This window comes from Diprion similis, chromosome 8, assembly GCF_021155765.1.
Source record: "Diprion similis isolate iyDipSimi1 chromosome 8, iyDipSimi1.1, whole genome shotgun sequence".
In the NCBI taxonomy this organism is placed as follows: Eukaryota; Metazoa; Arthropoda; class Insecta; order Hymenoptera; family Diprionidae; genus Diprion; species Diprion similis.
Window position 1 is genome coordinate 2,086,946 of NC_060112.1, and position 25,406 is coordinate 2,112,351.

General features: G+C 40.1%; 4 protein-coding genes across 7 annotated transcripts; 3 read left to right on the forward strand and 1 right to left on the reverse strand.

Moving 5' to 3' along the window:
• The first annotated feature begins 1,597 nt into the window (after positions 1-1,597).
• Positions 1,598-8,109, forward strand: LOC124408655. 3 transcript variants are annotated; one of them, XM_046885758.1, is made up of 7 exons: positions 1,598-1,834; positions 2,153-2,906; positions 3,068-4,106; positions 4,200-4,510; positions 4,700-4,911; positions 5,019-5,147; positions 5,287-8,109. In XM_046885758.1, the coding sequence occupies exons 1-7, from the start codon at positions 1,805-1,807 to the stop codon at positions 7,678-7,680; spliced, it is 4,869 nt and encodes a 1,622-aa protein (XP_046741714.1). In that variant the 5' UTR covers positions 1,598-1,804; the 3' UTR covers positions 7,681-8,109. The 3 variants fall into 3 exon arrangements, with proteins under 3 accessions (XP_046741714.1, XP_046741712.1, XP_046741713.1); XM_046885756.1 differs by having other exon boundaries at positions 3,068-4,510; XM_046885757.1 differs by having other exon boundaries at positions 2,153-2,858; positions 3,068-4,510.
• Positions 8,110-8,228: 119 nt separating this feature from the next.
• Positions 8,229-10,662, forward strand: LOC124408656 (WD repeat-containing protein 46). The gene is made up of 5 exons (XM_046885760.1): positions 8,229-9,138; positions 9,211-9,527; positions 9,608-9,932; positions 10,027-10,140; positions 10,488-10,662. The coding sequence occupies exons 1-5, from the start codon at positions 8,326-8,328 to the stop codon at positions 10,608-10,610; spliced, it is 1,692 nt and encodes a 563-aa protein (XP_046741716.1). The 5' UTR covers positions 8,229-8,325; the 3' UTR covers positions 10,611-10,662.
• A 482-nt stretch (positions 10,663-11,144) lies between these two features.
• On the forward strand, positions 11,145-14,819 carry LOC124409700 (choline transporter-like 2). The gene is made up of 7 exons (XM_046887483.1): positions 11,145-11,513; positions 11,881-12,003; positions 12,117-12,630; positions 12,724-13,011; positions 13,310-13,762; positions 13,856-14,147; positions 14,236-14,819. The coding sequence occupies exons 1-7, from the start codon at positions 11,498-11,500 to the stop codon at positions 14,518-14,520; spliced, it is 1,971 nt and encodes a 656-aa protein (XP_046743439.1). The 5' UTR covers positions 11,145-11,497; the 3' UTR covers positions 14,521-14,819.
• Positions 14,820-14,909: 90 nt separating this feature from the next.
• Positions 14,910-24,296, reverse strand: LOC124409698 (spectrin alpha chain). Of its 2 annotated transcripts, XM_046887481.1 has the most exons (9): positions 23,860-24,296; positions 23,435-23,666; positions 19,719-23,335; positions 19,595-19,639; positions 16,480-19,007; positions 16,327-16,381; positions 15,835-16,213; positions 15,536-15,702; positions 14,910-15,450 (listed from the first exon to the last, which is right to left on the reverse strand). In XM_046887481.1, the coding sequence occupies exons 1-9, from the start codon at positions 24,007-24,009 to the stop codon at positions 15,322-15,324; spliced, it is 7,302 nt and encodes a 2,433-aa protein (XP_046743437.1). In that variant the 5' UTR covers positions 24,010-24,296; the 3' UTR covers positions 14,910-15,321. The 2 variants fall into 2 exon arrangements, with proteins under 2 accessions (XP_046743437.1, XP_046743438.1); XM_046887482.1 differs by lacking the exon at positions 19,595-19,639.
• Between the last annotated feature and the right edge of the window lie 1,110 nt (positions 24,297-25,406).

A 25,406-nucleotide genomic window follows, 5' to 3' on the forward strand; every position in this document is an offset into this window, starting at 1 on the left:
TTAGCCTTACTTTTTTGGTCATTTTTGGAGCCGAGAACTTTTCCTCTCGGAATTGATTTGTATGACCCTTTCTAGATTATTTGGACGCCCAGGAACTCAGAAAACACAAAAAAAAGAGCGTAGGACCAACAGCAGAGGAATTACGACGCCAAAACCAGCAGCAAAAAAATGGTGAAAATGCGTCTTTCGTTTTTCGGCTGTAACTTTTGATCCGTTGCTTGCTGCGCATTCGGACTGCGCTCAATCGATTTCTCTCGCAAAATTACGTAGGAATAGTGCCTGAAAGAATTTATTGCAGCACTTTTCAGAATCGTCGAAATTTTCGCAAACAATCCAAAGGGGTTAGCCTTACTTTGTTGGTCATTTTTGGAGCCGAGAGTCCGAGAGCCATTTTTGTCCTGTGAGAAAAAGATTTTTTCTAGTCTATTTCAGCACTTTAAAGACGCATGAATAGACAACAACCATATTTTAACATTTCAACAATTTAGAAGAAAAATATGGTTTGTTAAGTACGTCAATATTATGCAGAAGGTAAGATAATTTCTTTTACCTATTTTTCTTCACGTCTCCAAAAAGTTGTATTACTGAAAGACAATGTCAACAGCTTATCAAAATGTAAAATAAATTCACAAGACTTTCATTCTTCATTCCATTCTATTTGCAACGAACTCATAATAATTAATTTCTCTTAATTAAAACCCAAAGAAAATTTTTGGGATAAACTCAGAAAATATGTCCAGCATTCTACATATTTTTAACGTACTTTTAACAAAGAGAAAAGTGTTTCAGAATTTTCCGGATGTTTTTAACAGTTGAAACATTGAATTTCTTCATTCCATAATTTCAAAAGTGCTCAAGAAAATAACAAAAAAAATTTCATAGGATTCTTGAAACGATCGGAACTGAAAATGAGGTAGTTCAAAATTTTTCGACATATTTGCAGCCTAAAGTTGTCTTTTTATAGAACTTTGAAAAAATAAAATGATCGAGCATCTTAGAGATGCTACTTTCGCCTTTAAAATATCTGATATATTCAGGTAAATATAAACGATACACGTTCATGTATTTAATTGACATTAATTTTTCCGTCGTATAATTTTGGCGTACATAATTATTGTGCGAGATTTTCTCAACTTATGAATTTCGTAATTACGACGCTGTGTTAGCGACATTTTGTACACGATAGTTGTTGGTTATGAAGAACTTCCTTTACCGGCGTGGTCAGTTACTTGGTTGATAATACATGAAACTGTTGATCCAAACCTGTCTAGACCCGCAAAACTGTTACGAAAAATAACCCAGGACTGTAACTTTATTAAGATGCACCCACGTTTTTAGAGGTTAGGAGGACTAGAAAGGCAAAAAAAGGTGATTTGTGGCAGACACTGAAATAGTTCAGCATCAGGTAGAAAAAAGCAGCTTGTCGCAAGCACTGCATTTTTCCGTGCCAATGGCAGGGCTCAGCTTCGCTTGTCGCTGAAATAAAATCTAGCCTTGAGTCCCGAAAGTCTGACACTTGAGTGAGACTTGACTTCGTGGGTCACTGATATATATATTAACTTCGACTCTCATCAGGTCTCATAGTCTCATAGTTCATACTCTCGTTCTCTCAGGTATTATTGGGGTATCGGTGGCTTCGCTCGCGCGACACGTGCGTGCAGCTGCGTGGAGCCTGGTGGAGCCTAGGAAAACATGAAAAAATTCTTGCGTAATAAACTGAGAAATTACGTTGACTGTTGTACTAATTTAAAAATAAATATTCTCTCCGATACCGATGATAGTAGCTAGATAAATTCCTCGCGAAATGGATTGCGACGGCAGACTGTTCTTAGCGGTAAGATATGTACTGTCCCCACCTTCGTAGGTATAATGCTTGAGATATACTTCAGAAGCTGATTAATGCATAGCAGATTCTTTATAGAGGTTCAATTTCCGTAAAAAAAAATACCAAATTAAAAGAAAAAGGAAAAATAAAAAACCAAACACGCGGGACACCTCGATCTAATTTTTTTAAACAATGTTTTCAACGACATTCTCGCACCACTTCCGCTCTTTGTAACCTACAAATAGCGCATTTCGGTACCTAGTATGTAATTAGTTCATATACTTGCTGTTATAGTTTTTTGATTTCTTTTTTTTCCCCCTTATTCAGGATAAATTTGTGGACACTGACAACAACGACGACGATGATGATAATGATGATGATGATGATGATGATAATGACGAGGAGATTGAGAGAGATCTAGAGGACAAATTATACGCTGCTGTGTTTCATTCCAACGATGTATCATCATCTATGAGCAAAGACATTCCAGCATATAGCCGTGTCACTTCTTTGACAGACGGGATCACATCGTGGAAAAGTAGTTCTGGTGAAAGTAACAATTCCGCGAAGACGAAGCAGACCTCACGTACGAATTTATTTGAAGCACCAAACTCTGCGGAAATACGTAACACCAGTTCTGGAGGTTCCTGTGAAAATGTGTCTTATAAACGTGCCCAACCCACAATCCGTTATGAATGTATTTCATCTAAAGAGAATAGTGAATTGAGTTCTAGAGATGAATCCAGAGTCGGTGCGCTCATTGTTAATCATATAAATTTCAAGAATTCAAACCTGACCATTCAGAGTAATAAAGCTAAGCCCTGTATTGACATTGATGACAATGAATTAGTGACTATTAAGCACCGCAAAGGAATAAGTGCTGCAGATTTGTACGGGAGTGATGAAACAATTTCTGTATTGAGCAACACAGACAAGGAGAAAAAATCGCTTCAATCAAAGGTTGCGACAAACCAGAAAGCTTCTCCTAAGAAAAACCCTTACTGCAACGAATTAAACGCCGGAGGTTCACCCAGCAAGTTGTGGAAGCAAAGTGATACAGCCGACAAAGCTGATACTTGGGGTATTTCTTCTCTGCATACTTGATTTTTAAACAAACAATTAAAAAATTTTCCCATAATTAGCAATCCCGAAAATTCCTGCTTTGACAATTAATAGATTAGCTTATTTCGTGCTTTTAGCTTTATTAGAATTGAATTACAATTAAGCCAGATTTTTTTACAGCTACCATCCAATTTCCTGATACAGCGGCAAATGCATCACCCAAAGACCCGGTTGAATCATCGAATGTTAAAGCTGAAGATAAGGTTGAAAAGACTGAATCCGCAGAAACTCAGCCTCAAAATGATTTAACTTCTACTGCAGAGAAAGAATCTGATAGATCGGCGAATATATACCCTGAAGACGAGATTGGGGATGATGCTAAGATGGAGCATGAAGCTTCATGCTCCTCCTCCTTCAGAGATTGCTCATCAACTGTACCCTCCAGCAGTACTTCAAGCAAGGATGAGTCAAAAACGGATGGACATCTTGACGAAGCTCAGAATATAGGAAATGAATGGAGTAGCGTGATAACAATTGACGATTCAGAGGATTCGATTTGCGAAGTTCCTGTCCCACCAAAACCTCAGCCTCCCACAATTAATTTGGATGATTCCAATAGCTCAACATCCTATAATAGTGATAGTGGCTCACATAAAATATCAAGGAAAAACCAGAAAAAACGCCACAAGAGGGCTATGTCTAAATCTATCACTAGTAGTCAGAGTGCAGGATGCACAGAATTAACTGAAGCTAGAAAAGAGGTATCTATAGCACAAAAAGAAACTGAGAGGAGCGAGAAAATCTGTTCCTCAGATTCCTCTATGTCTGATAGTGACGACAGCATGACCGAAAGTGAGGAAGAACACTGGGGCATCATTGCTGGAGATCAAATGAACAAAGATCAACCTACTCGCATTTTCAGTAGTGATACCAGAATGTCTGAGACTGTTGAAGAGTCGACTATGGATGTCCAGCAAGAAAGCAGCAGCCATCCAATTCTTGCTCACAGAGATGGAAATAGTGCAATCGTATCTGAAGAGCAGGAAACACAAGATGGAAATTATCTAGACGAATTATTATCACGATATTTAGAAACTAGCAAGAGAATAGGTACAGACACATCGTCATCAGTGAACTCAGCTACTCTGGAAAAGGAATCTGGTGGTGTAAGAGAATTGTCATCACTGAGGGCACAAACGTTATCCACACCTAATGAGAAGAAGAAAAATTCTGAGTATAGTCAGGATCTAATTAGTGATGATTTGCTAATAATTAATGTAGCAGAACACGAAATAACTCAAATATTATCTAGTCCTGTAGCAAATCGAGAACCACAAACATCGACAGGAACACCGGAGAGTAGAAAGAGACCTATGATAGATAGACGAAAAAAATCTAAACAACTAAATTCCCCAAAAAAAGCTAGAAACTCTAACGAACCTGTCGAGTCGACTTCTTCCTCTACCAAATCTCCGAAAGAGAATAAGGAGAATACAAAAAAACACAGAAACTGTGCTGCCGATTATTTTTTCACACCTATGAATTCCGAGATGACAGATTATTACAACAAGGCAGACGGGTCTGAAAACTTTAACATTGATGATGTTAGAAAACAAATGCCCAGTAAGTTGGGGTGAATTTATTTTAATATAGTTACCAATTTCTTAGATTCAAGTGCTTCCAAGCATTATATGCTCTTATTCTCAATTAACTTTCATTGGCAAGTGCTGTAAAATTCAGTATTCTGAATAATTTTACAGATTGTATGGAAAAAGTGTAATTATATTTGTGAAATCAAATTTATATGAACAGGAGACCCTCGATATTGGGCCATTTCCGATGAGGACTTGCTCAACTACCGGCAACGAGGCTCAAGATATTGGACGCGATTGAAATGCAGGAACTGTAGAGGCAGTGATCACACTACTAGCGACTGTACATCAAAAAGAAAAATCCCGTGCTGTCACATGTGTGGTATCTCAGGCCACAGAGAACCGAGATGTCCACACAAAATGTGTCTTGGTGTAAGTTAATATTAGAATTTAGTTATTCGGATAGTTTTCAGAGAACATCTCAGAACAGATCTTCAGTGGTTGAGTAAAGATAGCAGTAACATAATTTATGCTTTCAGTGTGGCAAAAAACAACTGACCTACATGCAAATCTGCAACGAATGCAAAAGAGCTTGGTGCAACGGTTGTCGGTCCTATGGACATATGGAAGATAGATGCCCAGATCATTGGCGACGATATCACCTCACAGTAAGTTTGGATTATCTTACTTTTCAAAGGCAGCATCATCTAGTAGATTAGAACAGTAAAAGAATTTGTATCTCAGCAAGAGGATTTCTTGCAATAGAATATTCTATAAGTACATGTATAATTGATTGTTTCATTGCAGACAAGCCTGAAAAATGTGAAGACAAACCTGAGTGCCACCAACGTAATGAAACCTTCACACCAACTTAGCTGCTGCAATTGTGCTAAACGTGGTCATGATTCTGCAACATGTAAAAATTACCGTTGGTCACGACACTTTCCTACTCCGTCATATGTAACCAATTACAGTACAGGACCTGCTTACGCAGACCACGTTGTTTTCGAGGATGTAAGCTCTGATTTCAATACTGAAGATCCATCCACACCAGTTCAAACACTCGCAGATACTGACGTACGCGTTCGCAACACAGACTTGCCAAGGAGTCAGAAAAAACGGAAACAAGATAAAGTGCCTCAAGAAAATTTAAGGACGGATATTGTTGACGAACGTATTGACAAGTCAAGAAAACAGTCAAAAGACCATAGCAAATCCAATGTAGAGAAGTCTCATAAAAGTACTGAACTTATGCCGATGAATTCTAAGACCACACACGAAAAGGAAACACTCCTGAGGCTCGAATCTGAACTTTTAAATGATAGTTTTACACAAGCATCAGATTTAAGTAAATCTGTAGAGTCATTATCTACTGATCAGTGCAAAGATTTGGTAGAATCAGATTTAAGTCGTCAATTTTTGCACAATTTAATCACACAGTTTCCTGTGATATTGGTAGTTGAACGTTTCGGAAGAGAAGAAGTTGTCATGACCATTACTGGAACAGAGAAACTTCCTGGTGCGTTAAAACCAATTATCATGGATTGGTTGAGTTGGCCAGTTGACGAAAGAAGCAGATTTGTAGACCTAAATTTACCAAAGACCAAGAAAGCACTGATAGATTTGTTGTGGTGCAAGTTAAATGAATTGGAACAAGATCTAGGTGATCCAATTGAAATATTCAGGAATGTAAAATCGTTGAAAGACCGATTACAGAGTATGCAACAGCAATTACCAACTGGGAAAATAGTTGCCTCGTCAAAACGTGTGAATGTTGTCTCGGAATTGGCGAAGTCACAGTGCAAGCTTAATATGATTTTAGTTGGGCAATCTAAAACAAAAAAATCCGAGAAGAGTTGCAGATATTTAAGGCAAGCTCTACGCAGTATGCAAGAGAACGATAATACAAATCATGTCAGCGCCCACAGTAGTGACAGTATGCAACAGATCGATAATCAAAATCATGTAAAGGCCTCAATGTATCTTCAAATTGTCCATCATTACAACAAAATATTTGCAGCATACACACCACCTAACATTTCACATTTGCTCAGTCACTATAAGCAAAAACAGAAAAGTGGTCAAGTAATATTAAAGAAGAGAAAAGAGAAAAAGAAGAAAAAAAAATCCAAAATGAAAATGCAACCAGATTATAGAAATTACATTATGTCACTTAACAGAGTAAATCAGGACCATGATATCAATTCCACATCGTCGGCTGGCTCCAACGTTTTATTCGCTGCAAGTAATCAAATCTCACCAAAAGGTGTAAACAGTAGCAGAGAGGGTAAATGCACTACTGTTAACAGAAATGTCAACTGCAACATTGAAGTTCAGTTGCAAGCCTCGAGTACGGATGTTAATAAGACCAATCGCGATCTGGAGCGCAACTTCCCACAACCTCTGCCTCTGTTGATACACAATCAGAACAGTATGGAGAAAAATTATTATAATCTGAAGTACAACTTTGACAATATTTCGGCTACAAAAAAACAAGGAGGACGCACAAGAGTTCCGGAAAGTGTCCAACATGCCTATTCCATAAACAATGTAGATCGCAGTTTGCAGAACCGCATTGAAAATAATTTCAGGAGAACATCGAAGGGAATTGATCGAACCGATACATTACAAAGGAGTGGATCATCGAAGGCAACAGAAAATGAGTTTTCAGATATTCCTGAAGTTAGTTTTCAGGGAAACTTGTCGTCCGAAAGGAACAGATGGCAAGACAGCTATGCTCTCCGTAAAAACTCTATCCAGGATAATTTTATATCTGACAGGCAATCTGAAACATCTGAATATGTTTTTATAAACAATACTCACGATTTCCCAAATATTGAGTATGACAGACCCAATGCACACACTACTTCAAGCCTTGCTATGTATAACCATTCGTTAGACACAGCTATTAATGAAAGTCCTGGTTTTACTACTGAAACTGAAAGACATAAAGTTAATAAGAAAGATAGAAAGAAGAAACCGAGTCCTGATGGAAAATTGCCTCTGTACTTGCAGAAACGTGTTGCAAGAAAAGTGGAGAAATATATAAACTCCGAACACCCCAGCATTGCCCAAAAAGCCAGAGAGCTGCAACACAAACTTGGACAGAAATCTCTCACGTTGCACTGCACATTAGACTTTGAAAGATTGATCAGACGTCAATTAGAAAAAAATGACCACTTGTTGTCAAAAAGATATTAGTAACTGCTACTAATCACAAGTACAATTATTCCCTTTTTTTTTCTTTTTATTTTTGCACAAAGTAATTTTTTATTAAGTAATCGCACCGTACATTTTTCATACCGTTATAAGTGGATTACACAACAAATGTGTTATTTTACTTACTCTGTACGTACGCAAATGTGCAATTAGCGATAAGATGTTTTTTTCTTTTTTTTTTTCGTTATCACTTTTGTACATGAGAAATGTATAAGAAAGTTCTGTGATTGGGAATTTAGCAGTTTTACGTTACAAATTATATTTCATATACAATTACTATTGACAAGATGATCACTAGTTGGTAGGGAATTTCTTGTTCACCTTTTCACGAGAAAACTGGTTAAAACACTGTTAAAGAATGTATATAAATACATAAAGTGTAAGCAATAAAAACCAACAAACTATTTTAATTTGTAATGCGTCTTCAATCTGTGTTTATTGTTAATTACCTTTATAAGCATCCCATTTTTATCGACAGAGTAAATAAGAACAAACCAAAAAAAAAGTCAAACACGTGCATTCGGGTATGGTTTGTTCTGGGTTTGTTTCACACGCTAACTGATGGAGCTAACCTCACAGTAGTGGCTGAAAGTTAGTTTTATACTGCGAATAATTAAACAACACCAAATGGAAGCGTTAGCGAAAGGTGCGGAGGGCAAACATCTTGACGAAATTGTCACGATAGTAGACATGAGCCCTTCGAAATGGAAACGTAGACGTGATGACGTGAGATCGTTGAGGTTAAGCAAGAGAGGTAAATATCCAGGCAAGGCCCCAGTGGCCAAGGAGAAGGTAGAAAAGTACAGCAGAGGGCCGGGGATAAATTTGAAATCGAAACGCGGTAGAATTCGTACTAAAGTCCATAGGGATCGTTTGGAAAAAAAGGAACGTGCCATAGAATACTCGGCCGAACAGGCAGCGCGTACAGAATTGCTTCTGACCGAGGCGCAAGGGTTCCTGGAAGCTGATGCTGGGGAAACTACGACCCAGTATACACAGGGTCAGATTGTAGAGAATGTCGATATCACTAGTGCGTCTAAACAATTCAATCTTAATCTGGACTTTGGCCCCTATCGTCTTCGATACACACGGAACGGAAGACACCTCATTCTCGGAGGCAAACTGGGTCACGTAGCAGCCTTCGATTGGGTGACCAAGACTCTGGCATGCGAGATGAATGTTATGGAGTCCGTGCACGATGTCGCGTGGCTCCACATTGAAACGATGTTTGCTGTTGCCCAGAAACAGTGGGTTCATATTTACGATAACCAGGGAATTGAAATTCATTGTTTAAAGAATATGAACAAGGTTACACGGCTTGAGTTTCTTCCATACCATTTTCTTCTGGCAAGTGCCTCCGAAGAGGGATATCTTGCCTGGCTCGACGTATCCATTGGAAAAATGATATCGCGCTATAATACAAAACTTGGAAATTTATCGGTAAGTCTGAAATCAAGGAAGAATGAATTTGGATACATGAATACTTGACATGATTATGAATTTCCGTTTCAGATAATGACACAAAACCCCAGCAATGCTATTTTGTGCATCGGACATGCAAAAGGTGTAGTCACTATGTGGTCCCCAAATACAAGAGAACCGGTGGCCAAAATGCTATGTCACAGGCAGGCCATTGCCGCGTGTGCAATTCATCCCCACGGCACTTACATGGCAACTAGCTGCCCGGATCGTAGTTTAAAAATTTGGGATGTACGCAAGTTATCCGGCCCTCTGCATACTCTTGTATTACGCTCTGCAGCTCAGGAGTTGTCCTACAGCCAGAAAGGGTTGTTGTCTGTTGCATCCGGCAATATAGTGGAAGTTTACAAGTAATTATAGAAACGATTTAATGAACCGAGGTGTAGATAGAATATTCTACCGTATCATAACGATGTCATGTCTGTTTTAGAGACTGGGTTGAGAATGGAAAACCATATTTGCGCCATAAAAGTTCTTGGGGAATCACAGGGCAACAATTTTGCCCATATGAAGATGTCTTGGGCATAGCTACAGCCAAAGGGTTTCAATCTCTTCTTGTTCCTGGAAGTGCCGAAGCCAACTTTGATGCTCTTGAGAGTAATCCGTTCCAGACAAAGAGCCAACGCCGCGAGGCTGAAGTGAAAGCACTTTTGGACAAAATTCAACCAGAATTAATTACCCTTGATTCATCCGCAGTTGCTGACGTTGATCTTCCTACAATGAGAGACAAATTCGAAGCAAAGAAGAAACTTCTGGTAGGCAAAAGAAAAAAATTTTTAGAATACATCTAGACTAAAATTCAGTAGATAACGGACTTGATTGTATTAAATTGTGTACGGATTCTTTCAGCACTTAAAGCCAAAAAGGATTAACTTTGAACCACGGAAGACAAAGGCTAAAGGAAAGGGTGGAACAGCCAAGATTATCAAAACTAAGAAGATACTGAAAGATCTAAGTCGGCGGGTATGTGCAATTTTCATTGTTTAACAACTTGCTATTATCATTTTTATCACTGTTAGTCATGAGTTCAATTTAAGACTCGCTAAATGACGCTAATCATTAGATTATCTTATGCACCTTGTATGTGCCATTGAAAGCGTGGTTACTTATCTTCCAATAATCTCCAAAATGGCGATAAAAATTATGATTTCGGTAATCAGTGATGATAAATTTCATTCATAGTAACTTATACACGTTACTCATAATTATAATAGACTCACTTCTCTAATGGATAAGTATTCAAAATTGATTTAAAAAAATCCAGCATATGTGCTTACCATTAATAATTTATTTACTCTCCTTCACCTTAGGAGACAGTCAAGACGATCCATGAAGATCAAGCACTTAGACGTGTAGCAAATAAGCCATTGACAGGAAAAAACCATGGAGTTCTAGACAGATTTTTACCTAAAACAATGCAGAATACTAATTAATATATATACGTTATGTATAGACTGTTTTTATTCATATAGTCATTTTTTGACAATACCTTGGCATTTAATAAATAACTACCACACTACAGATCCAAGCATTCAACATTTGGTGATTTTAATTTCTATGTTATAATACCAAGTAAATTCTCACTTTATCTCAAAATCGCAATGGTTTTTGATCTGGGATGAATACCTGATAAGAATAATATTACCGTTGTATCAATTTAATAACCCAGTAGTTTAAGACAACCTTATCTAAATTCCGGCACAGCCATAATATGATACGTTTTCCGGAGAGATTTTTTTTTCATGTTTCATGTCTATACTATACAGATAAATTGACTCTTATCGAATCATACGTTGCTGTCAATCAACGTATGTTGATAAGTGTTAGGAAGTAAAAGTTCCCGCATCACACTTAGAGACCACAAACGGGGAATTCCTAAAAACAATAATGCGCATATAATAGGGATTTCAGTTGCTCATATAATGCTGAGGTTTCATGTGGTTCAAGTTACTGCTGCGTATATTTTAATTCAATACATTTTCAGCATATCCTCTAAAGAATTTGCTATTTATTAAACTCAATTAAAAATTGATAAAATTGTTTACTTCCGGTGATTCATACTTCGCTGCTAAATCTCATCTTATCAGATTAACGCGTTATCAGTACAAGTGTTACCTGTTACTGAAAGCATATGGTGCCCAAGTATTCGTTAGTATCTTGAACCAAGAGCCTGAAACCATTGCGGAAGAGATAATATGCAGACCTAAACACTTAATGCGTAAAGGAATGAAATTTCTTATAACATTGACGAGTTTTGTACAGAAAGTAAATAAAGTCAGAACAATAACGTCTATTTGAAGTACTGTATAAAGTGCAAACAATGGTCGACAAACATGGTACGTATGCTTATTGTCTCATTGTATAGAAACGTGAGTCACCCCACAGACTGCATTGAATTCTCGTGTCAAAAATGTCTTGTACATGTAGAGTTTTGTGTGGATTACCAAAAAAGGATCACACCAGATCGAACAATCCACAATTGTTTTCAAATTTTGAACAAACAACTTCTGCATAGTGCTCACTGCCAATGTAATGTGTATACTTTGTTATTAAGAGAAGCTGTTAATAAGATTATTTGAGTGGCACGACGCATTGTCAAAATGGGTAAGCGCCAAAACTATTGTAACGAGTTTGTCAACTAGATGACTGTTTGAAATGTAAAAGGCCCAATATTGATTCAAGTACATAAATTACCAATTTCAGGTGATAGGATGCAGTACGATCCAAAATATCGGGGACCTTTGAAGGGCAGATCATGCACAGATTGCTTTTGCTTGGTTATCTTCTTGGCATTTGTGATAGGATGGGCGGGTATTGGATATTACGGTATGCAGTTTTGAATCACCACAAGGAACCAGTACATTTTTTTTACATCCATGTGATTATATATAATTAAAGGTAGCTTTGAAAAATACTGATAAAATTATTTATAATTCCAGCGTATACTTACGGAGATATTGATACGTTGGTGTACCCAACTGATAGTGAAGGAAGAATATGTGGTAGGGATCCAGATGTCGCGGACAGACCATTCCTGGTATTTTTTGATCTGACAAAATGTGTAGCGGTCACGTCTGTGACCCAAGGATGCGATACGCCACAAGTATGCGTGCCGCAGTGTCCGACAGATAATTTTGTGTGGGAGCTAAATTCGACACTTTTGGCGAATAACTTGACTGCATTAAGAAACGCAATGATATGCAAGATTGAAATTAATTTGGATATAGCGACGGCAGAACAACTGAGTACCTACGTTTCAAACGACGTCTGTGCTCAGTGGTATCTGACCAGTACTTCTGTTACTGATCGTTGTATTCCAAACGGAATTCCCGAACAGTTTGTTAATTTTACAATGACTGTAGCTGACCTAGAAGAAGCGTCCACGTATATCCAGTTGCTGGTTCAGGTTGAAGAAATTGTGCAAGACATCTACAAAGATATCATAGCAACCGGGTGCGGAAATATATACTTGTTTACTCACCATGAAGTGTTAATAGCTCTGAAAATTTGAAATTTAATTTTCATTACGTACTTTGTCATTTATAGGTGGACCATTGCATCGATCCTTGGTATCAGCGCTGTCATATCTCTGATCTACATAATATTACTGCGCTGGTTGGCGACTCCTGTTATTTTCGTATCAATCGTTGGGCTCTGCTTGCTACTTGGATATAGCACTTACCAGTTTTACGTATTGTATGCAGCCGAAGACTCTACTTTTTGGTTGGTACTTACGATAATCTGTGCCATAATCCTAGCTATAGTTCTGCTGATAGCAATCTGTCTTCGCAACAGAATACGACTGGCCTGTAAGCTGATCGGAGAAGCCAGCAAGTAAGTCACAAACTGAATACAGGGTGACCCAGTACCCGCGAACCACCGGGCACTGACGTATTCCTTGCAAAGAAATAAGACTGAAAATACTCTTGACAACTTTTTTTCAAAGCAACGGTTTTTGAGTTAGTGAACTTCAAACGGCTCTAACTCAAATACCGTTGCTTTAACAAAAAATTGTCAAGAGCAATTTTAGTCTAATTTTTTTAGTCTGGGTCACCCTGTATACATACATCTAATATGTCTGTTTAATTGTTAATTTCAGGCAGTAACATCGTTTCTCTATCCCATTTTACAGAGCAGTAACCAGCACTACTTCAACACTAATATTCCCAGTTGTTCCGTGGGTTATAGAAATTCTAGTAGTAGTATACGCGATACTTGCCGCGATATACTTGATATCAATAAAAGTACAAACCTACTCTGTGAAACTTGGTGGCAACTGTTCTTGTCCCGAAGATTTGGGTTATACTAACGGTACGACTTGTGACCAGACAACGTTCAATGAAAGTTGCACAGAAAACGAGGGTTTCTGTATATCCGGTGGATGTTACTTGAACACCACAAGCAGACCATGGTTCTCGAATTACTTGCACGCTTACAACATCGTTGCAGTATTATGGATGGTTTTCTTTGCCGCAGCTTTTGGAGAAATGGCATTGGCTGGAACTTTTGCTACTTGGTACTGGACCTTCAAAAAGTCCAAAGTACCTTTCTTCACACTAACCAGCAGCTGCTGGCGAACAGTCAGGTACGGTAACACTCCGCAATGGTTGGACTAACTTGATATGTCTAAACATGAATTACTCTATACAGTATTTTATCTTTCCCTTTCAAATCTCAGATATCACTTGGGCACCTTGGCAGTTGGATCCCTAATCATAACAATTTGCCGGTTGATAAGATGGGTGTTGGAATGGATTGATGTAAAGCTGAAGCAATACGACAATGAAGTTGTAAGATTCCTTGTAAAATGTATGAAATGTTGCTTCTGGTTGCTGGAGAAGTTCCTTAAATTCATCAATAGAAATGCATACATAATGTGTGCAGTACACGGAAAAGGTTTTTGTGCCTCAGCAAAAAATGCCTTCAATCTGCTCATGAGGAATATTTTGCGAGTCTTTGTCCTCGACAAGGTATGCATGTAGTAAAATGTAGATTAAATTTGTTTGATCTCCGTGACTTCACCAATTGGCGTTGCTAATCACTCCACTTTGACGACAGATTACAGATTTGCTGCTCCTGATAGGAAAGATATTAGTCACTGGTGGTATGGCTTGGGGAACCTGGTGGTACACGAAAAATTATTTGATAGTCACTTATTGGTACGTCCCAGTGGTTCTGGTCGGCGTAGGAACCTACTTGGTAGCATCAGTATTCTTCAGTGTATATTCTACAGCAGTTGACACTCTGTTTCTCTGCTTCCTTGAGGACTGCGAGCGCAATGACGGAACACCTGAAAAGCCTTACTACATGAACAAAGGTCTGCTGAAGATTTTACGTAAATGATAGATTACAATTTCTGTGCTTTTGAATGAAAAACGCATAGTCCCAAATTGGAGAAGAACAATTTTCATTGTTACTTTTTCCTATTTATTCGGTTTAACAAAAAACGCGTTCCTATGAATGATTGTGATTTAGCTTTTAAAATCGAAGTGACTATAAGTACGTGTATGAGTTATATATGTATACACCAACAGTTTTACGATGTCAGAGATACAAGTTTATAGCGCTGGAAGATAGAAAAAAAAAAGAATTGCATTAGTGACAATTTATGTGTTGTAAATAAAAAATTACGTACCTTCCAATTTTCATCTACTTTCAATCCCATAGACAATTTCAACTATTGACTAGACTACCATGTAGCAGATTTTGAATGTATTGATAACAAACGCACCTGAGCTGACCATATTTTATTAACCAGATTAAAATGCCATTAAATAAATATTAGGCTACTGCCTTAAAAAAAATCTCACGCCTCTACACGTTAATATTTCTGAACAACTGAGAAGCTGCTAGTTAGATTATGATAAGACTCATCTTTATATAATTGAAAATAATAACCAAACATTGTTAAATTTTTGCCAACATTAAAAATAGCGCATCTCTTGGTCACGTTGAATTGCTGGATAAATGGAATAGACGTGTTACAAATACAGATAGCAAGAATACTCAGTTTTCCAAATAACAGTTTCTATGTAGTATATAGCGTATATTCAGAATGATTATGACGCAGAAGCATGTGGATAACCGCGAGCTAAACATTATGACTACTTAGCTGTCTAAAAAAGCATCATCATCCGTATATAATTAATTCTGGAAAAGAGTCCGCGTGAATTCGATATAATCGAGAGCTCCCGTAATTGGTCGCTCCGTCTTTGGATCGACGTAAGATTTCATACGGGCGACACAGTAATCTGCCATTTCCTTTGTGAGGTTCTGTAATAAACATAGAACAAAGATGTATTAGTTCATCGTTAATAATTGATGAAAAAATCAGTATATGCAACGTTAATTTACTAACTGCATAAAGTTCCTCTTTTGTAACGTATGGCCGATCAGCTGCGGTGATAGCTCTGAAAGCATTCTCTATTTCTTCTGAGCTTTGAACGTTTTCTGTTTCCTTGCTGATCATGAACGCCATGTATTCCTGCAAGGAAACGTAACCATCCCTGTTTGGGTCGACGATATCTGCAAAAGTCAAAATGGTAATGTTACGATACAGTGCAGTCTTCAATTTGCCAGTGATTCGAGGAGTAACTGAAAGTGAACAAAATCAGTGTCAAATGTAGCAGATACAGTGAATTTACTACTTAAACTGACCGAGAATGTTTTCGAATTCAGGATCTGGTTGACCTTCTTCGACCATAGGTAAATCATAACCGAGAGCTCTGAGACAGGACTTAAACTCTTGCTGGTTGAGCCGTCCGCTTTTATCTTTATCAAAGTGCTTGAACATCATTGAGAATTCCTTAAGAGCATCCTCAGATACTCCCGATTGATTGCGGGCTTGAATTTGTTGCTCCAAATTGTGTTGCATACGCATTCCCAATTGATCCAACTGATCCCATTGTTGTGCAAGGCCTACAGTACTGTGTTCTGTATATCGGTTATCAAGAATCAGATGTTCCTCTAATATTGCACCGAGGTCTTCTATCTTTTTTAGGTCTTGTCTTCGAGCCCTCACTTCTTGAGCCTTGCGCTATAATTGTAATTTGAATGATTAATTGATTTGTTTAATTCTCAAAACCATAAATACAACGGTAAACTATACTTCAATTACAGTTATAACATGATGGATTACATTCATCCTACCTTGGTTGCTTCCAGCTGTTGCTCCAGTGATCCTGAGCCCTCCATCATCGATGTTCTGTAGAAGAAGAATGAAAGAATTTTCTATTGTAAGAAATCAAGTAGATTTAAAGAAATAAAAAATAGGAAGAAGCACGATTATTTCGGCAAAATTACCTAGTCTCAGCTAACCACTGATGGAAAGCGTTGGCATGCTTTGCAAACTCTTTTCTGAGCTTGTCATTTTCTTCCTGACGTTGGGCTTCTTTGGCCAATTCAACATCGCGCTCTTTGATTATTTTCTGTAAGTTGCGCCAGGTGTCTTCAAGGGCTTCCATTGTAAACCAGGTGTAGGGATTTGGACCGACATTGAAACTCTTTATCTGCCTGTCAAGTGCAGCCAAAGCCTGGAAGTCAGCTTCAGCAGACGAAAGGCTAGCTTGAAATTGGGCATGAGCCTCGCGAAGGGCACGAATCTCTTCAATGCTGTTACAACGTACAGGATCAGTGAGATCCTCCTCAGCATTTTCGAACCAGGAATTGAAGGCTGACGCCTTCTTGGCAAAAGTAAGATAGAGCTCTTCTATCTGACGGAATTGGTCCTGCATGCGCAGAAGCCGTTGTTTCCTGGCGTCTGAATCGGCAAGAAGTTTTTGCCACCTGGCGATGACATCGGCATGACGTTTTTGAATGCTGGGTGTTTGTTCATGGGCTGAATCCACAAGCCTATCCTTGAGGGTAGCGATGTTTTGGATTCCCTCATGTTCGAAAGCGTGTAGACCTGCATCAAAGGTTTCCTGTTTGGTCAGTAAAGTTTGTACAGTTGATAAATCTCTGCCAAATTCCTCGGAACGCACGTGCGTTTCCTTGTCAGCGATCCACGATTCCACAACATCCGCCTTCCACATGAATTGCAGGTATGCAGAATTGTCATTCAATCGCGCCTTTCGTCTGGCTGCCAGGGCGGACAGCTGATCCAATTTGTTACGGAGCTGAGAACACCTCTGGCTGATGGAATCGGCTCGGTGATTACCAGCTTCGACCAGTGCTGCTCCGGCGTCACAAATATCTTTGCAGCGTTCTCCGTGTGCTGCAAAATCGGTTTCGAATGCGTCGTGCTTCTTCAGCAATCCCTGAACAGCAGCCATTGTGTCGCCATAATCTTCCACAGAGAGGAGCTGTTGTTTCTCCGTGATCCAAGCCTCCTCTTCCTCAACCTTGGCCAGGAATTGTTGATAGGTGAGTGACTCGTCGAGCTTTTGACCCCTGGTCGCAGCCAATTGCTTCAGCTCTGCCCAAGCTTGATTGAGAAGTTTCAGACGCTGCTCTATTTCCGGAACTCCCAAGTTTGATACGTCCATCAGTTTTTCTCCAGCTTCCTGAACAGCCTGAATAGCTGGTTCATGGCTGCCAAGTTCTGCTTCTAGACGCTTGTGCTTCTTCTTTAAATTTTGCACACCCGTTAAGTCACGACCATAATCATCCGAACCAACGAGTAATTTCTTTTCTTTGATCCACGATTCTTCGTCGGCAATGTCGCGGAAGAACTGATGGAGAGTGTTAGCCTCATTGAGTCTGGCTTGCCGGTGTGCGGCCAGATTTCTTATACGCTCGTAGCGTTCATTTATGCTCTGACGTTTCTCCTGAATACCAGCAGCGTCAAACTGTCCACTCTCAATCAAGGAATCGGCCTGACCATTCATGTCCTTTATTCTCTCTTCGTGAGCTTGAATATCTGCTTCTACCAACTGATGTTTCTTCATAAGATTTTGCACAGATGCTAGATCTTTGCCAGCATCTTCGGAAGTCAGTAAACTCTCAACTTCTCCAAGCCAGAAGTCTAGATCTTTCACCGCAGCAATGTACGTCCTCTGTTTGTTAGCCTCTTTTAGTTTCAAAGACTTCTCAGTCGTCTTTTGGGTCAAGTACTCCCACTGATCTGCAATAGAAGCAAGTCTAGCCTGTACAGCATCTTCTGAACCTGCGCACTGATGTTTGTCTATCAGGTTAGTGCCCATAGCCAAGACGGACTGAATTCTGTCGGCATTGGCAGCAAGCTCAGCTTCAAACGCTTGGTGCTTTTGATGTTTGGATTGAATATTAGCAGGATCTTTGTAATTCTCTTCAGTAGCGAGTTGAAGCTTTTCAGCGATCCAATTTTCCATCTCGTCGGCATCCCTGGAGAATTGTTGCAATGTCTGAGATTCACCCAATTTAGATCTTTTTTCAATAAGCGCATCTTTCAAATGCTTCCAACGATCCAAAACCTGGCGACGTCTTTCGTCAATTGGCTTGGCGGCGTAATGTTCCGCAGCTATTAATTGATCGGCAAGCGTTTGCAAGGCCGCGATTTTTTCTTCGTGAGCATTGATAGCCTTGTCAAAGTCTTCGTGTTTTTTAATCAGAGCTTCGACGTTATCACCACTGTCTACAGCATCCGCACTACCTAAGAAGGCCTCCCTAGCGCTCATCCAATTTTCAGCCTGCTCGCAATCTCGGCAGAAAAGTTGGAGTTCCAAATTCTGATCAAGCTGCATGCGGCGCTGGATCCATGCTTTCTCAAGTTCTTGACGAGCCTCCGCCATTGCTTCTAGTTTTTCCTGAATTTCGACACTGGCATAGTGACTCGACTGCAGCAGCTGCTGTCCAAAAAGTTCAAAAGCTTGGAAGGTACCAGCACGAGCATCGATTTCAGTGCGATGTTCCTAAAAAATTTTTCCTGTGTTATTTACAACCGCAACAAATTTGAAATATCAATCGCAGCTTTAACACGTGATTGCACCAAAAGCAAGTGGGCAGCCAAATTCATATTATAAAATGATTAAGCAAAAAATTAATAAGCACCACTCTCATTCTCAAAGAGCTAACAAACTACATATTCTGTTACACTGGATTTTTTAAGAAAAAATTGTTTTTCACATAATATTATTATACTCTGACAATATGCGTGATATTTAAAATTCCCGAAATACAAAAAAGTTTAAAAATGTTACACCTGTCATTTGCTTGGTTGAAAAAACAGATAATTGTCTATCACTTGGAGAATATTGTTACTTTGCGCAACTGTGGTGGCACTGTTACAATTAAAAAATTCTCAGCAATGACTTGTGGTGTAGATACACATACCAGTAGCTATACATTGTATACATGATTGAGACAAGATTAGAAATGACAAGGCAAGCGCAGTTGATCTGATTTATGATACACATATTAATAGTCTAAATTTCGTTAGTTAATAATGGACTCGGAAAACATGTTACAGAATTATTTCCATGCTTAAACGCTTGGATACCTCTGGAAGGATGCCGTAACGCGCATCTATCTCTGCCCTGTGGCTCTACAATTTGAATGATTTATGAATATCAAATATATTATAACATCTAAACTCCAGAAAGGTATTGATGCCAATTACATACCTGATGACGTTCCAGCAGTGCTTCGGCCCCAGTCACGTCACCAGCGAGTTCCTCAGATGCCACCAGTCCCATCATCGAGTTTATCCAAGCCATCAAATCTCGGTAGTCGCTTAGGAATCTCTGCAAATCATAAGAGTCCAATAGTTTTTCCTTTCTACTATTAGCTTTGGCCGTCAGCTGTGTCCATTCCTCGTTGATTTCTTTCTGTTTGGCATAGGTTTGTTCTGCGGTATCAGGATGCGACTGCATCAATCGATTGGCTATTTCATCAAGCTGCCTTATTTTATCACCAAGAGCAGCCAGGTCACGTTCAAGACCCTCGTGTTTTCGTTGGAGAGCTTGAACGCTGCGAAGATCCTTTCCAAGGTCATCGTTGTTCAATGCAGCATCCTTCTCGCGAATCCAATCTTTCGTTTCGTCAACATCACGGTGGAATCGTTGAACTTCGTGAGCAGAGCCCAACTGACTGGCTCTCTCCGCAGTCAGGGTTTGAAGACTGGTCCACTTTTCGTTCAAATCTTGTATTTGGGTTTGAATTTTGAGAGCAGCTTCGGTTTGTCCAAGACTCATCAGTTGAACGGCGATTTCATTCATCTCAGCCAATCGGACTTCGTTTGCCTTAAGATCTGCCTGGAAGTCGTCGAATTTCTTTTGCATTACTTCAACTTGCTCCAAGTCTTCGCCAACATCTTGAACCTGGGCATGATTTTCCTTTGCCTTGATCCAAGTGGCTAATTCCGCTGCTTCTCTGACGAGTACGTACGCTTTGGCGGTTTCGTTCAGTTTATTCTGACGCTCGTGAGCCAAATACAATAAGTCATCATACTGAGCTTGAATTTGAGCCTGCCTAGCCGCAATTGAGCTCTGCTCTCTGGCAAGATTTTGCTGAGAGGCACTCAGACCAGCCTCAGGCTCGACCCGTTTCACATAAGCAGCTGGGACGAAGCCTTGCCTATCGTTCACCTCGACTTTCCACCAATCTTTATTATTGGAATTGAGAAGCGTAAGAGTATCGCCTTTCTTCATAGAGACTTCCCTTGGTGATTTTTCTGCATAATCGTAAAGAGCGACTACGCATTCTTTGCCAGCTATGTCTATAGTCGGTGTTTCCTGCTGTCTGCATGCAGCCGCCTGCTCTCTCAGGGCGCCGATAGTGCTGGCAAAAGCCTCCAAATCGCTGACAAGGGCTTCGTGCTTTTTGAGCAAAGCTTCCGAGCTATCTTCATCTTTGCCATAATCGGTGTTCAAAACGATCGGACGTTTCTCTTTCATCCATGATTCCGCCTCATTTGCATCGGCAAAGTACTGATGCGCTTGCAGGGAGTCGTCTAAATCTGTTTTGCGCTGACGAGCCTTTTCTTTTAATTGTCCCCAGTGATCGTCGAGAGCTGCCAGCCTCTGGCTAATTTCTTCTGCTGCAAAATGTCCATCGTTACGCATTTTTGCTCCTGATTGGCAAACAGCAGCTACTCTGGGCTCATGATTATTTACTTCCGCCAGAACGGCCTGATGTTTTTTCTGTAAATTTTGCACACCAATGAGATCTCGGCCACGGTTAGTACTTGCTGCGACAGGCTCTTTCTCCCTGATCCATGCTTCCTCATCCTCAATGTCTCGGAACAATTGCTGCACTTGAAGGGAGTCAAGAAGTCGCTGTTTCCTAATGCTCATCGGTCTTTGCAGCGCGGCATATCGGCCCACAAGTTGATCTTGCTTTGTTTTAATATTATCCGCATCGAAATGTCCTGAACTAACAAATTGTTGCGCAGCTTGAGCAATGCCTTCAATACGATCGGCATGGGAACCAACGTCAGCTTCAAGCAGCGCGTGTTTCTTCTGAAGATTTTGCACACTTGTTAAATCTTTACCGTAATCTTCGGACATGAGTTGGCCCTCAACTTCAGACAACCACAACTCAACATCTTCAACGGTACGATTGAACTGCTGCTGCTGTGCAGCCTCTTGCAATTTAGATCCCTTTTTGTCAGTTGCTTGAACAAGACTGTCCCAAAGGCCACTGATTTCGTCAAGACGTGCGCGAATGCGATCACTGGCATAATGTTCTTCGTCAATCAACTTTTGCCCTGTGCTAAGAATTTCCTCCATGCGCGTGTTGTTTGCGTTCAACTCCTGCTCGAAATTTTGATGTTTCTGTACTTTGCCATTCAAATTTGTTGGGTCTAAGTAGCTGTCGTCAGTGGCGAATTTGAGTTTTTCATTCACCCAACCCTTGGTTTCGTCGCAATCTCTCTCAAACTGTTGTAGTGTGTAAGCATCAGCCAAACGCTGTCTTCTCTGAGCAGATTTATCCAGAAGGGCACCTCGCCGCTCGAGCAACAGCTGCCGACGTTGGAATACATCTTCAGCCGCGTAATGATCGCCCTCGATAAGTTTACGGGCAAAGTCATCCAGCACTTTGATTTTTTCATCCTGAGCAGCCAGAGACTTGTTAAAGTCATCGTGTTTTTTGATCAGAGCTTCGACACTGTCCAGAGAATCTCCAAGGTCTTCGTTAGCCAGGAATGCTTCCTGCTTTGCCATCCAGGCATCAGCCTGCTCCGTGTCCCGATAAAATAGCTGCAAGTCCATGCATTGCTCATACAGAATGCGACGTTTTTCCCAAAGATCTAACAGGGACTTCTTATCCTCTGCAAGAGACTCCAACTTCCTGGCTACCTCATCTGCTGCATAATGTTTCCTATCAAGAAGTTGTTGACCAGCGCGAGCAGTCGAGTCAAAACTGTCCTTCCGTGCGTCAATTTCTCCCTTGTGTTCCTGGTGCCGCTCTAGCAGCGCCTCTGCTCCCGCAACGTCTTTGGCAAGCTCGTCAGCAGATATAATGGCTCGCATATCGTTCATCCATGAAACAAGATCCCTGTAGTCGGTCAAGAATCGATGAAGGTAGTAGGACTCGTCCAACTTAGATCTTCGTTCTTTTGCCTTAGCTGTCAAGCTCTCCCAGAGCTGCAATATTTCCGCATGTTTTGATTGGATTTGCTGGGAATGATCAGCCTGGTGAATAGCAGCTAGCCGATCCGCTTCGGCACCGAGAGTGGCCACCTTGTCCTCCAGAGCAGCTAAATCGCGCTCGATTCCCTCATGCTTGCGCTGAAGTGTCTGAACGCTAGCCAAATCGCGGCCAAAATCATCAGAGGACAGAACAACATCCTTCTCCGCGATCCATGCCATAGTTTCGTCGGCGTCTCGGTTAAATCTCTGTATCTCATGGGCGCCGAATAATTTTTCCTGCCTGAGAATAGCGAGCTGCTTCAACCTCTGCCAAGACTCATTTAGCTCTTCCTTTCTACGAAGAATAGTGTCACGCTCAGGATGCCCATCCAGTAGAAGCTTATCAGCGAGCTCGTTGACCTCTGTTACTCTGTACTCTTGGCTAGCCATATCTTTCTGAAACTCGTCAAATTTCCTCTGGAGAACTTCCACATGCTCTAAGTCATGCCCAAACTCGTCTGTAGTGACAAAAGCTTCCTTGTCGTGGATCCAGAACATGACCTCATCACAGTGACGAAGAAACTGCACAAGAACGAGAGCTTGTTGAAGTTTCAGTCCCTTGTCAGCCAAACGAGACAGAAGCAGTTCCCAAAGTCGATGCAGTTCCTCTGATATTACAAAAATTACAGGTAAGTATTGAGAAATGAACACAGGGTGATTGTTATATTTGGGAAAGAAATGACAGTCAACTGATAATCTATTCTTACCAAGCCTCTTGAGAATAACGTCAGAGGAGAAATGATGCTGAGCTATCATCTCTGAGCCTGTGTTGTCTAGCAATACGATGGCATTGGAATGCGCAGCTACCTCAGCTTCGAACGCTTGATGTTTCTGAATCTTAGCTTGAAGATTCGTCGGGTCTTTGTAACTCTCGTCAGAAGCGGCCTGGAGCTTCTCGTAAATCCATCCCTCGAGTTCGTCCGCATCTCGCTTAAAATACTGGAGGAAAAAATACGCAAAGTACCTGTCAGTGTAAGCTTTCAATCAAGAATCGAAGAACTAGTTTAACTTGTTTCAGCGATTATTTGGAAATAAATGTAAGCCGAAAATACACGTTAGATCGGCCAAATTTCCGCCTGTCAAAAGGCCCGGAAACACCCACATACACATACACGAGCACCAAAGTGCATACCTGAAAGCGACGGGAGTCCTCAAGTTTGTCGCGCTTCAAACGAGCTTCGGATTTAAAATTAGCGTAGCGTCCAAGGACCTGATCTCTCCGCTCCTGTATGTCGGCAGGATTTTCAAGGATCTTAATTTCCTTGGGTGTTATTTGATCCATGATTGATACTTTGTGCACGGTAGTTATCCACCAAAATGGCCGCGGGGTGTGGCAGTGGGCCGAATAGTGTTCGAAATATCGAACGGACTGTCAGCACCGTTGTTTTTTCGGTTAATTATCGTTTCCCACACCAACTCTAAAATCTAATTTTCAAACGGTTACTTTACAGTTCACAATTGTGCACTCTAAACGGTAACAAAACAACACACCCTGCTCAGAATTACTTCACCAAAATTCTCCTTTGGGACGTTCGTCGTCGTTGATTCCACGTTCGATACTATACTAACTGTACGCGAGTGCGGAAGAGCGACGGCTGTCCGTAAGTGTCATGGTGTAAGAAAACAGGGTGTGTTCTTGCGCATCGACTGCCGCTCCGGCCATTGAGAATGTGCCAGTACATGACGTCATTCACATTCAACTACAATAGTCGTGACGTCACCTACGGCCTATCACGTGACTTTGCTACTGCGCATCTCCGTTTAGAGCACACCTTGTTTCCCTACTCCTTGGTAATGGTAACTCGTGTAGTCACCAGGTGTTCCATAACTCCGCGTTGCGCTGTCCGCTCGATGATTTCCGTTGAAGCGTGGGTTCTAATTGGCTAGCGAGTCGACGATTATCCAGTTAAAAACCTGCGCGATATATTTAAGTGAATATGTTTCAGCCCACATGAAATAATGGGTCAATAGGCCCCGTATAAATAGGAATTACGTCATATTGCATATAAGATTAACTGTACACATACATACACTGTTTCCCGGTAGTTGTAATCGAGTTTGAGCCCGCAATGTGTAATCTCTCTCACATTTACTTATCAGTCAACGCTTATTGGTGGTATCGTTAGCGTGGTGAGCGTTAAATAGTCGCTATCGCGATGATTCAATATTATAAAATGTATACCGTATGTTGTATACAATGTATACTTACACAGTCGCTCTCCGATAAGGTTTCACAATGTTTTTACCGCGAATTTTCTATTTTCGAAAAAATGTAAATAATAGTACAATGAAATATAATTTTTTGTTGAAATATACTTGATAATTTCTGAGTATGTTATTATGATACAGTATTCATTTATTAAATTTCACCTACAAACAACGAATCACAGAACGTTACATTATAGTTCCTTAACACGTAAATTAATTTATCCATACTTAATTATATATTACAAGTAAATATAATCATATCCTTATTACAGTAAAATCTTAATTTTCTAAAATATCATCATCATATCATCACCATCATCTTTATCATCACCACTGTCACCATAATCATCAGCATCACCATCATAGTGTAGTCAAATGGTTATGTTATAATATAAATTTACTTTCCCTGAAAATAAGAGATTTGAAAAATTTGTATTATTTAATTTTAGTGTCCATTCATTGTTTATAAGT